At 63.1% G+C, this 12,862-nt stretch overlaps 1 protein-coding gene across 1 annotated transcript; it reads left to right on the forward strand.

Moving 5' to 3' along the window:
* Positions 1-92: 92 nt before the first annotated feature.
* PSMB5 (proteasome 20S subunit beta 5) lies at positions 93-6,508 on the forward strand (the record flags this gene model as incomplete). The annotated part of the gene is made up of 3 exons (XM_079551213.1): positions 93-272; positions 3,722-4,028; positions 5,970-6,508. 3 exons carry the CDS (start codon positions 93-95, stop codon positions 6,245-6,247), a joined length of 765 nt encoding a protein of 254 aa, XP_079407339.1. The 3' UTR covers positions 6,248-6,508.
* Between the last annotated feature and the right edge of the window lie 6,354 nt (positions 6,509-12,862).

Raw genomic sequence — 12,862 nt, forward strand, 5'->3', positions numbered from 1 at the left:
GGAGGCGCCGGCGCCATTTTGTAGGAGGCGCCGGCGCCATTTTGTAGGAGGCGCCGTCGCCATCTTGCGAGCTCCGCCCCTGCCGTTCCAACATGGCGCTGGCCGACGTCCTCCGCCTCCCCGCGGCCTCGGAGGCCGCTTTTGTGCCGCTCGGCGCCCCTCGCGACCTCCCCGGTCCCCCCCCGGCGCTGGCGGTTCGTCCTTGCGGCGCCGCGGATCCGCCCGGGCCCGGCCTGCGGCTCCTGCACGGCACCACCACCCTGGCCTTTAAGGTAAGGCCCGGAACCGCCGCCTTCCACCTCACGATTGGGGCCGGGCGGCACCGAACCGTTCCGAGGCGCTTCGGGAGGCCGACGGGAGCCCCAAAACCGCGCGAATTCAACCCAAAAAGACCCCGCGGAGCGGCCCGCTGCCCCACGGCGGCTTCGTAAAGAGCCCGAAATGCCGATTTCTACCCCAAAAACTCCGCTGGGGGCTTCCGGGTGCCGTAGGAGATCCGGTGGGGCGGCCTGCGCTTCAAGGAGCCCAAATCCGCCCCGTGGGACCCCATAACCCCGCTGTAGGACCCCATAGCTCACTGTAGGGACCCCCAGGACCCCATAAGGTCACATTAGGTCCCTATAATGTGGCATTGGGACCCCATAACCGCACTGTAGGACCCCATAAGCTCATGTTATGCCCCCATAAGCTCCCATTAGTACCCCATAAGCTCACTGTAGGACCCCATAACCGCACTGTAGGCCCCCATACGGTGACATTGGGACCCCATAAGCTCACTGTAGGACCCCATAACCTCCCTGTGGGACCCCATAAGGTGACATTGGGACCCCGTAAGCTCACTGTAGGCCCCCATAACCTGCCTGTGGGATCCCATAACTTCACTGTAGGCCCCCATAAGGTGACATTGGGACCCCATAAGCTCCCATTGGGCCCCCATAAGGTGACGTTGGGACCCCATAAGCTCACCGTAGGACCCCATAAGCTCCCATCAGGCCCCCATAAGGTGTCATTGGGACCCCATAAGCTCACTGTAGGACGCCATAAAGTGACGTTGGGAGCCCGCAATCTCCCATCAGGCCCCCATAAGGTGACGTTGGGACCCCATAAGCTCACTGTAGGGACCCCCAGGACCCCATAAGGTTACATTAGGTCCCTATAATGTGGCATTGGGACCCCATAACCGCACTGTAGGACCCCATAAGCTCATGTTATGCCCCCATAAGCTCCCATTAGTACCCCATAAGCTCACTGTAGGACCCCATAACCGCACTGTAGGCCCCCATACGGTGACATTGGGACCCCATAAGCTCACTGTAGGACCCCATAACTGCACTGTAGGCCCCCATAAACTCCCATTGGGCCCCCATAAGCTCACTGTAGGACCCCATAACCGTACTGTAGGCCCCCATACAGTGACATTGGGACCCCATAACCTCACTGTAGGACCCCATAACTGCACTGTAGGACCCCATAACTGCACTGTAGGACCCCATAACCTCCCTGTGGGACCCCATAAGGTGACATTGGGACCCCGTAAGCTCACTGTAGGCCCCCATAACCTGCCTGTGGGATCCCATAACTTCACTGTAGGCCCCCATAAGGTGACATTGGGACCCCGTAAGCTCACTGTAGGACCCCATAACCTCCCTGTGGGACCCCATACGGTGACATTGGGACCCCATAAGCTCACTGTAGGACCCCATAACCTCCCTGTGGGACCCCATAAGGTGACATTGGGACCCCGTAAGCTCACTGTAGGACCCCATAACCTCCCTGTGGGACCCCATACGGTGACATTGGGACCCCATAAGCTCACTGTAGGACCCCATAACCTCCCTGTGGGACCCCATAAGGTGACATTGGGACCCCGTAAGCTCACTGTAGGACCCCATAACCTCCCTGTGGGACCCCATACGGTGACATTGGGACCCCATAAGCTCACTGTAGGACCCCATAACCTCCCTGTGGGACCCCATACGGTGACATTGGGACCCCGTAAGCTCACTGTAGGCCCCCATAACCTGCCTGTGGGATCCCATAACTTCACTGTAGGCCCCCATAAGGTGACATTGGGACCCCATAAGCTCCCATTGGGCCCCCATAAGGTGACGTTGGGACCCCATAAGCTCACCGTAGGACCCCATAAGCTCCCATCAGGCCCCCATAAGGTGTCATTGGGACCCCATAAGCTCACTGTAGGACCCCATAAAGTGACGTTGGGAGCCCGCAATCTCCCATCAGGCCCCCATAAGGTGACGTTGGGACCCCATAGCTCACTGTAGGGACCCCCAGGACCCCATAAGGTCACATTAGGTCCCTATAATGTGGCATTGGGACCCCATAACCGCACTGTAGGACCCCATAAGCTCCCATTAGGCCCCCATAACCGCACTGTAGGCCCCCATAAGGTGACATTGGGACCCCATAACCTTCCTGTGGGACCCCATAAGGTGATGTTGGGACCCCATAACATCACTGTAAGCCCCCATAACTGCACTGTAGGACCCCATAAGCTCCCATTGGGCCCCCATAGGGTGACATTGGGACCCCATAACCTCACTGTAGGCCCCCATAACTGCACTGTAGGCCCCCATAGGTGACATTGGGCCCCCATAAGGTGACATTGGGACCCCATAAGCTCCCATTAGGCCCCCATAAGGTGGTGTTGGGCCCCGTAAGCTCCCATTAGGCCCCATAACCTGCCTGTGGGATCCCATAACCTCACTGTAGGACCCCATAAGGTGACATTGGGACCCCATAAGGTCACTGTAGGCCCCATAACCTCCCTGTGGGACCCCAAACCTTTCTCTGGGACCCCATAAGCTCCCATTGGGCCCCCATAAGGTGACGTTGGGACCCCATAACCTCACTGTAGGCCCCCATAACTGCACTGTAGGCCCCCATAACCTCACTGTAGGCCCCCATAAGTTCATGTTATGCCCCCATAAGCTCCCATTAGTACTCCATAACCTCACTGTAGGACCCCATAACCGCACTGTAGGCCCCCATAAACTCCCATTGGGCCCCCATAACCTCACTGTAGGACCCCATAAGGTGACATTGGGACCCCATAAGCTTCCATTGGGCCCCCATAAGGTGACGTTGGGACCCCATAACCTCACTGTACCCCCCCCATAACCGCACTGTAGGCCCCCATAACCTCACTGTAGGCCCCCATAACTGCACTGTAGGCCCCCATAAGGTGACATTGGGACCCCATAAGCTCCCATTGGGCCCCCATAAGGTGACGTTGGGACCCCATAACCTCACTGTACCCCCCCCATAACCGCACTGTAGGCCCACATAACCTCACTGTAGGCCCCCATAACTGCACTGTAGGCCCCCATAAGGTGACATTGGGACCCCATAAGCTCCCATTGGGCCCCCATAAGGTGACGTTGGGACCCCATAACCTCACTGTACCCCCCCCATAACCGCACTGTAGGCCCCCATAACCTCACTGTAGGCCCCCATAACCGCACTGTAGGCCCCCATAAGGTGACATTGGGACCCCATAAGCTCCCATTGGGCCCCCATAAGGTGACGTTGGGACCCCATAACCTCACTGTACCCCCCCCATAACCGCACTGTAGGCCCCCATAACTGCACTGTAGGCCCCCATAAGGTGACATTGGGACCCCATAAGCTCCCATTAGGCCCCCACAAGGTGCCCTTGCCCCCCCAGCCCCCTAACCCCCCCGTTCCCCCCCCTCCCCTGCAGTATGCCCACGGCGTGGTGGTGGCGGTGGATTCCCGCGCCACGGCCGGCTCGTACATCGCCTCGCAGACGGTGCAGAAGGTGATCGAGATCAACGCGGCGCTGCTGGGCACCATGGCCGGAGGGGCGGCCGACTGCAGCTTCTGGGAGCGGCTGCTGGCGCGGCAGTGCCGCGTCTACGAGCTGAGGAACAAGGAGCCCATCTCCGTGGCCGCCGCCTCCAAGCTGCTGGCCAACATGGTGTACCAGTACAAGGGCATGGGGCTCAGCATGGGCACCATGATCTGCGGCTGGGACAAGAGGGGACCGGGTGAGAAATTGGGGGGGGGGGGGCGTCCTGGGGGCTTTGGAAGGGGTGGGAAGGGGTCCTGAGGTCATCGGAGGGGATCCTGGGGTCATTGGAGGGGGTCCTGAGGACATTGAGGGGGGTAGGAGGGGGTCCTGAGGTCACTGGAGGGGGTCCTGGGGTCTTTGGGGGGCTATTTGGGGGGAGGTCCTGAGGACATTGAGGCGGGTGGGGTCCTGGGGTCATTGGGGAGGTTGGGGGGGGTCCTGGGGTCATTGAGGGGGGGAGGAGGGGGTCCTGGGGGCTTTGGAAGGGGTGGGGGGGGGTCCTGAGGTCATTGGAGGGGGTCTTGAGGAGATTGAGGGGGCTGGGGGGGGGGTCCTGGGGACATTGGAGGGAGTTAGAGGGGGTTCTGGGGTCTCTGGGGGGGGTCCTGGGGTCATTGGGGGGGGCAGGAGGGGGTCCTGGGGTCATTGGGGAGGTTGGGGGGGGTCCTGAGGTCATTGGAGGGGGTCCTGAGGTCACTGGAGGGGGTCCTGGGGTCATTGGGGGGGGTGGGAGGGGGTCCTGGTGTCTTTGGAGGGGGTAGGAGGGGGTCCTGGGGGCTTTGGAATGGGTGGGGGGGGTCCTGAGGTCATCGGAGGGGGTCCTGGGGTCATTGAGGGGGGGAGGAGGGGGTCCTGGGGGCTTTGGAAGGGGTGGGGGGGGGTCCTGAGGTCATTGGAGGGGGTCTTGAGGAGATTGAGGGGGGTGGGGGGGGGGTCCTGGGGACATTGGAGGGAGTTAGAGGGGGTTCTGGGGTCTCTGGGGGGGGTCCTGGGGTCATTGGGGAGGTTGGGGGGGGTCCTGAGGTCATTGGAGGGGGTCCTGAGGTCACTGGAGGGGGTCCTGGGGTCATTGGGGGGGGTGGGAGGGGGTCCTGGTGTCTTTGGAGGGGGTAGGAGGGGGTCCTGGGGGCTTTGGAATGGGTGGGGGGGGTCCTGAGGTCATCGGAGGGGGTCCTGAGGTCATTGGAGGGGGTCCTGGGGTCATTGAGGGGGTCCTGAGGTCTCTGGAGGGGGTGTGGGGGGGTCCTGAGGACATTTAAGGGGGGTAGGAGGGGGTCCTGGGGTCATTGGGGGGGTGGAAAGGGGCAGGAGGGGGCTGAGGGGGTGGTGAGAGGGGGTCCTGAGGACGTTGAGGGGGGTAGGAGGGGGTCCTGGGGGCTTTGGGAGGGGTGGGAAGGGGTCCTGAGGTCATCGGAGGGGGTCTTGAGGAGATTGAGGGGGGTGGGGGGGGGTCCTGGGGACATTGGAGGGAGTTAGAGGGGGTTCTGGGGTCTCTGGGGGGGGTCCTGGGGTCATTGGAAGGGGTGGGAGGGGGTCCTGAGGACATTGAGGGGGCAGGAGGGGGTCCTGGGGTCATTGGGGAGGTTGGGGGGGGGGTCCTGGGGTCATTGAGGGGGGTGGGGGGGGTGTCCTGGGGGCTTTGAGAGGGGGTCCTGAGGACATTGAGGGGGGCAGGAGGGGGTCCTGAGGGCTTTGAGGGGGTTAGAGGGGGTTCTGGGGTCATTGGAAGGGGGTGGGAGGGGGTCCTGAGGACATTGAGGGGGTCTGGGGGGGTCCTGAGGTCATTGAGGGGCATAGGACGGGGGTCCTGGGGGTCTTTGGGGAGGGGGAATTTGGGGGGGGGTCCTGGGCTCTGCGCAGGGCAGGCAGGGGGCGGTGGTGCCTGAATACAAGGGGAGCGGCTGCCCCAACGACCCCCCCTACCCCCAACCCCCCCCCCCCGCTTCCCCCCCAAGGCCCCCCATTACCCCCAAAGACCCCCCCGTTACCCCCAAAGACCCCCGTTACCCCCATGTCCCCCGTTACCCCGGAAGTCCCACCCCCCGGAAGTGCCACCCACCCACCCCGGAAGTTCCTCCCGACACACACCGGAAGTTCCCCCCCCCCTGAACCCATCGCAATCTCCTCTCCCCCGCAGGCCTTTACTACGTGGACAGCGAAGGCACGCGGATCCCCGGCGCCGCGTTCGCGGTGGGTTCGGGCTCCAGCTACGCCTACGGGGTGCTGGACGGAGCGCGGCGCCACGACATGGCGGAGGACGAGGCGCTGGAGCTGGCCCGGCGCGCCATCTTCCAGGCGGCGCGGCGCGATGCCTACTCGGGGGGCCGCGTCACCGTGTACCACGTGGGGCCCGGCGGATGGCGCCGCGTCTCCACTCACGACGTGGCCGGGCTGCACGACGCCTACGGCCAGTGAGCGCGGAGCGGGGGGACGGCGGTGCGCCGGGGAGAGGAACGGGGCGGAGGACAAGATGGCGGCCTCACGGTCTGCTGGTGGGATGGGGCGTCAAACATGGCGGAGGGACAAGATGGCGGCCTCCTGGTTTTCTATTGGCGGGATGGGCTGTCAATCGTGGAGGCGGGACAAAGTGGCGGCCTCCTCGAGTGCTGTTGGTGGGATGGGGCGTCAAACATGGCGGAGGACAAGAAGGCGGCCTCCTGGTTTTCTATTGGTGGGTTAAGGCGTCAATCATAGAGGCGGGACAAAGTGACGTCCTCATGGTTTTCTGTTGGTGCGTCGGGGCGTCAATCATGAAGGAGGGACAAAGTGGCGGCCTCCTCGTCTTCTGTTGGGGGGTTGGGGCGTCAATCGTGGAGGCGGGACAAGATGGCGGCCTCCTGGTCTTCCATTGGTGGGGTGGGGCGTTAAACATGGAGGCGGGACAAGATAGCGGCCTCCTCGTCTTCTAGTGGTGGGACGGTGTGTCAATCATGGAGGAGGGACAAAGATGGCGGCCTTCTGGTCTTCTGTGGTTTGGTTGGGGCTTCAAATATTGCAGAGGACAAGATGGCGGCCTCCTGGTCTACTGTTGGTGGGTCGAGGTCTTCTGTCATGGGTTGGGGTCCTCCATGGTGTGTTGGGGGTCCTCCAAGGGTCGGGGGTCGTCTATGATGGGTCAATATGGAACTGGTGTCCGTAGAACGTCTCCTTCCGGTCCCATGAACGCGCTACTTCCGGTCTCCGTACGGCAAGATGGCGGCGCCCGTGTGACACTCCGGCATGAAGACGTTGCGGCGTCTTCTGAACATAAGCAGGCGCCGGAAGTGCTTTGCAAATAAAACGGAAGTCACGCGGGGACGCGTCCGGAAGTTCCGCTGGGGGCGTAATGGCGGCGCGCAAAGCGATGCGGATCGGTAATGGCGGCGCGGGGCGTTTTGGGAGGCCTTGGGGGCACCGTAGGGCGGCCTGAGGGCCTCTATGGGGTCTCTATGGGGCTCTGTGGGGCTCTGTGGGGTGTTGATGGGTCCCTATGGGTCCCCACGTGTCTCTGTCCCCCCAGCTGCGCGCCGCGCTCTCAATGCCCGCCCCATCCCAGCGGCCCCGCAGCGGATTGGCCAATGGCGGGTCAGGTGAGAGACAGGGGGGATGAGTGGGCGGGGCTCGGCGAGCTGGGCGTGGCCTCATTTGCATAATTAATTACCCTCAGCCAGGGATTGGCCCCCGGCAGTTCGGGCTACGGGCCGCTCCGAGACCGCCCTGATTGGTCGTTTGTGGGTGAGCCAAAACCCCTTCGTTTCACCCCAGATTTTGGGGGGGTGACCCCGCCCCCTTCTGCTGGCCCCTCCCCCTATTTCTGGCCCCACCCCTTTTTTGCACGCCCCGTTGCCATTGGTCCGTGTGGGAGAGGGTTTGGCTCCTCACCCCTCATTCCTATTGGTCCGTTCGGTTGTGCGTGGCCCCGCCCCATCCCTCCCTTCATGCCAATAAAGCCACGCCCGCCTCTCTAAGCCACGCCCCGTTTTCCTTTTGGCCACGCCTCCCAAGATGGCCGCCCGGCTCCCCTGTGGGCGGGGCAGCTGCGCCGTCGCCATGAGAACGAGGAATTGGCCGTGAGTTTGGCTCCGCCCCCTCCGCCTTCCTTGTGGGGCTGTGGGGGGCGGCTATGGGGTGATATGGGGCGGCTATGGGGTGATATGGGGTGGTTATGGGGTATTATGGAGATCTGTGGGGCAGTTATGGGGTGATATGGGGTGGTTATGGGGTGCTTTGGGGCTCTGTGGGGTGGTTATGGGGCGATACGGGGTGGTTATGGGGTGTTATGGGGATCTGTGGGGCGGCTATGGGGTGATATGGGGTGCTTTGGGGAGATGTCGGTGGTTATGGGGCTCTCTGGAGTGGTTATGGGGCTCTATGGAGTGCATGTGGGGTCTATGGGGCTCTATGGGCTCTATGGGGTGGCTATGGGGCTCTATGGGGCAGTTATGGGTCTTTATGGGGCGGTTATGGGGCTCTATGGGGCGGCTATGGGGCTCTATGGGGTGCATGTGGGGTCTATGGGGCGGTTATGGGGCTATGTGGGGCGGCTATGGGGCTCTATGGGGCAGTTATGGGTCTTTATGGGGCGATTATGGGGCTCTATGGGGCGTCTATGGGGCTCTATGGGGTGCATGTGGGGTCTATGGGGTGGTTATGGGGCTCTATGGGGCAGCTGTGGGTCCCTATGGGTTCTCCATTGAAGCCCTACTGACCCTTTAAGCCCCGCCCCTTTTCTATTTAGCCCCGCCCCCTTCCTTTAACCCGCGCCCCTTTATAACCCTGCCCCCCTTCTGGCTCCGCCCCCAGCGCCGCGCCGTCGCTCTCATCCAATCCGTGGACGCCGCCCGGAACAAGGGGCGGGGCTTACCTCCCCAGCCCCGCCCCTCGCTCCGCCCCAAAGGCCCCGCCCTTCGCATTGGACCCAATGAAAGCCAACGATGAACGGCGTGCGGATAATTTCCGGCCATCTTTAATGACCCCATTAATTAATTAAAGTACTAATTAGTGTCATCGAACCCTCCCTCCCGCAGGGGGCGTGGCCCGGACGCCCCTCCCCCTCCCTTTAGCCCCGCCCCGCGGGATTCTGGGAAGGCGGGGGGGGGGGTTTCCAACCCGTTTCCCCCATTACAAAAAAATCCCCCAAAAAACAGTAAAAAAAAAAAACAAAAAAAAAACCCCAAATAAGAATAGTGCCGGGCCCCGCCCCCTTCTCCCTCCTCATTTGCATAGGCCCGCCCCACCGCGTTTATCTCGGCCCAATCGGAGCGCTCCGCGCTGCGGAAGGCTCCGCCCCCGTTCTGCTCGGCCACGCCTCCCTCCGATTGCACGACGAAAAGGGGCGGGGTCAGGGGAGGCCACGCCCAGAGCACCATAAAAGGAAACGGGGGGGCGTGGCCTTGCCAAGCCTTGCCCACACAGCCGTGATGCTGTGCTCCCATTGGCTCCCATCCCAGGGGAGGAGGCGGGGCTTGGGGGAAGGGGGCGTGGCGATGGGGTGGGCGTGTCCTTGGCAGGGATGCTGTTCAGCCAATTGGGAAAGGCCACGATAATTGGAGTTAATGAGGGGGGGGTGGGAAGGGGGGCTCCTCAATCCACCATTGGACAGAAATGCGACAGGGGTGTGGGGGGCGTGGCCAGTGCTGAGTGGGCGTGGCCTCCACACCATCGGCCGCACGGGGGGGGGGGGCGTGGCCAAGGTCTGGGGGTGTGGTCCGAATGCAGGGGGGCGTGGCCAGGGTGCAGTGGATGGCAAGAATGGGCGTGGCCTGCCTGCTTTGGGGGCGTGGCTTTTGGAGAGTGGGCGTGGCCAAGGCAAGGCCGTGATCTGGGGTGGGAGTGGCCAGGGTGGGGTCACGATAGTGGGCGTGGTTTCCTGTCGGGCGGGGGCGTGGCCAAGGTGGATGCGAGACAAGAGTGGCGTGGCCTGCCGCGGGTGGGCGTGGTCTGGGTGTGATGAGTGACAGGAGCGGGGGGGGGCGTGGCCTGGATGAGGAGAGTGGAGGGACTTTGTCCCGACGGAGTGGGCGTGGCTTGGGATAAGTGGGCGTGGCTTGGACGCGACGATGGATGGGAGTGAGCGTGGCCTTCTGCAAAGGGGCGTGGCCTGAGCGCGGTGGGCGTGGTCTGGGTGTGATGAGTGACAGGTGTGGGCGTGGCTCGGGGGAGATGAAGGGCTTGTCTCGCTGGAGTGGGCGTGGCCTGGGATAAGTGGGCGTGGCTTGGACGCGACGATGGGTGGGAGTGGGCGTGGCCTTCTCTAAAGGGGCGTGGCCTGAGCGCGGTGGGCGTGGCCCGGGCGGTGTGGGCGTGGCCTAAACCCTGGGCAGGAGGGAGCGCTGGCAGCGCAGCAGTTTTTTGGGAGCCCCCCGGCGCCGGAACCACAGCAGGGCCGCCAGCAGCCCCCCGGCTCCGCCCAGCAACGCCAGGGGCGTGGCCACGGCTCCAGGCCCCGCCCCTTCCCCGCCCACCTCGATGACGATCACTTCCGTTTCCCCTCCCCCGCCTCCCCCGGTTTCCGGTGGGGAAGAGGAAGGGGCGGGGCCGGGGCGGGGAGGTGGGCGGGGCTCCGGGCAGCCGAACCAATCGCGGAGCAGGGATTTGGGGTAACCAGGAGTGACGCGGAGCTGGCGGTTGTCGAACTGCCAATAGCGGGAGCCCTTCACAAAGTACGTGTAGGCTGGGGTCGAGGGGTCAGCCGGGGTCACGGGGTCACGGGGTCACGGGGTCATTCGGGGCCATGGGAGGTCACAGGGTCATTCGGGGTCAGTGGGGTTATTGGGGTCATGGTGGGGTCGCCGGGTCATTCGGGGTCATGGGAGGTCACAGGGTCATTCGGGGTCAATGGGGTTATTGGGGTCACAGGGTCACAGTGGGGTCGTCGGGTCATTAGGGGTCAATGGGGGGGGGTCGCGTGGTTATTTGGGGTCATTGGGGTAACGGGGTCATGGGGGGGTCACGGGGTCATTCGGGGTCATGGGGGGTTGCAGGGTCATTAGGGGTCATGGGGGGGTCGTGGGGTCATTCAGGGTCAATGGGGTCAGTTGGGGAAATGGGGTCATTGGGGTCAGTGGGGCAAGAAGAAGAAGACATCAGTTAGCATCCAGCCCCACTGACCCCATATTCCCCCCCTACTGACCCCATATCCCCCCCACAGACCCCATATCCCCCTACAGACCCCATATCCCCCCCGACCCCATATCCCCCCCCACTAACCCTATATCCCCCCCCACCCCACACCCCTCCCCCCTGACCCCATACCCCCCCAACCCCACATCCCCCCCTACTTACCCCATATCCCCCCCACAGACCCCATACCCCCTCCACCGACCCCATATCCCCCCCCGACCCCATATCACCCCCCACTGACCCCATACCCCCCCCCAACCCCACATCCCCCCCTACTGACCCCATATCCCCCCCCATACCCCCTCCACCAACCCCATATCCCCCCCCTGACCCCATACCCCCCCCTACTGACCCCATATCCCACCCCCAGACCCCATATCCCCCCTCCAACCCCATATCCCCTCATCTTCCCCCTATATTCCTCTTCTGACCCCATATCCTCCCCCCGACCCCATACCCCCCCCCAACCCCACATCCCCCCCTACTGACCCCATATCCCCCCCCCACTGACCCCATATCCCCCCCACAACCCCACATCCCCCCCCCCACTGACCCCATATCCCCCCCATACCGTCGTCCGACCCCATAAACGCTCCATGCGGGGATTCGGGGACGCCGCCCCACACCGAGATGCTTTTGGGGTAATCGGGGTCCAGGGAGCCGCTGTCCTCATTGAAGCGGTAATACCTGTGGGGCCGCGCTATGGGGTCGGGGGCCGATGGGATTGGGGTCCTATAGGGTGGCGCTGTGGGGTCAGGGTCCCTATAGGGCAGCGCTATGGGGTCAGAGGCCTTATGGGGTGTGGGTCCTATGGGGCAGTGCTATGGGGTCATGGTTCTATAGGGCAGTGCTATGGGGTTCTATGGGGCAGTGCTATGGGGCCAGGGTCTGATGGGATTGGGGTCCTATAGGGCGGCACTGTGGGGTCAGGGTCCCTATAGGTCAGCGCTATGGGGTCGGGGGTCTGATGGGGTCCCTATAGGGCAGCGCTATGGGGTCAGAGGCCTTATGGGGTCTGGGTCCTATGGGGCAGTGCTATGGGGTCAGGGGACTTATGGGGTTTGGATCCCTATGGGGCAGCGCTATGGGGTCCCTATGGGGTTGGGGTCCCTATGGGGTCAGGGTCCCTATAGGGCAGCGCTATGGGGTCAGGGTCCCTATGGGGCTTTGGTCCCTATGGGGTTGGGGTCCCTATGGGGTTGGGGTCCCTATGGGGTCGGGGTCCCTATGGGGCAGCGCTATGGGGTCAGGCCTTATGGGGTCTGGGACTTCTGGGGCTGGGGGCCGTGCAGGGCAGCGCTATGGGGTCAGGGTCCCTATGGGGCAGCGCTATGGGGTCCCTATGAGGTTGGGGTCCCTATGGGGTCAGGGTCCCTATGGGGTTTTGTTCCCTATGGGATTTTGTTCCCTATGGGGTCAGGGTCCCTATGGGGCAGCGCTTTGGGGTCCCTATGGGGTTTTGTTCCCTATGGGGTTTTGTTCCCTATGGGGTTGGGGTCCCTATGGGGTTTTGGTCCCTATGGGGTTTTGTTCCCTATGGGGTCGGGGTCCCTATGGGGTTTGGGTCCCTATGGGGCAGCGCTGTGGGGTCAGGGTCTCTATGGGGCAGCGCTATGGGGTCGGGGCCCCTATGGGGTTGGGGTCCCTATGGGGTTTTGGTCCCTATGGGGCAGCGCTTTGGGGTCCCTATGGGGTTGGGGTCCCTATGGGGTTTTGTTCCCTATGGGTTTGGGTCCCTATGGGGTTTGGGTCCCTATGGGGCAGCGCTGTGGGGTCAGGGTCTCTATGGGGCAGCGCTATGGGGTTGGGGTCCCTATGGGGCAGCACTGTGGGGTTTTGGTCCCTATGGGGTTTTGCTCCCTATGGGGTTTTGTTCCCTATGGGGTTTTGTTCCCTATGGGGTTTTGGTCCCTATGGGGTTTTGGTCCC

Source organism: Tetrao urogallus, assembly GCF_951394365.1.
Source record: "Tetrao urogallus genome assembly, contig: scaffold_300, whole genome shotgun sequence".
Taxonomy (NCBI): Eukaryota; Metazoa; Chordata; class Aves; order Galliformes; family Phasianidae; genus Tetrao; species Tetrao urogallus.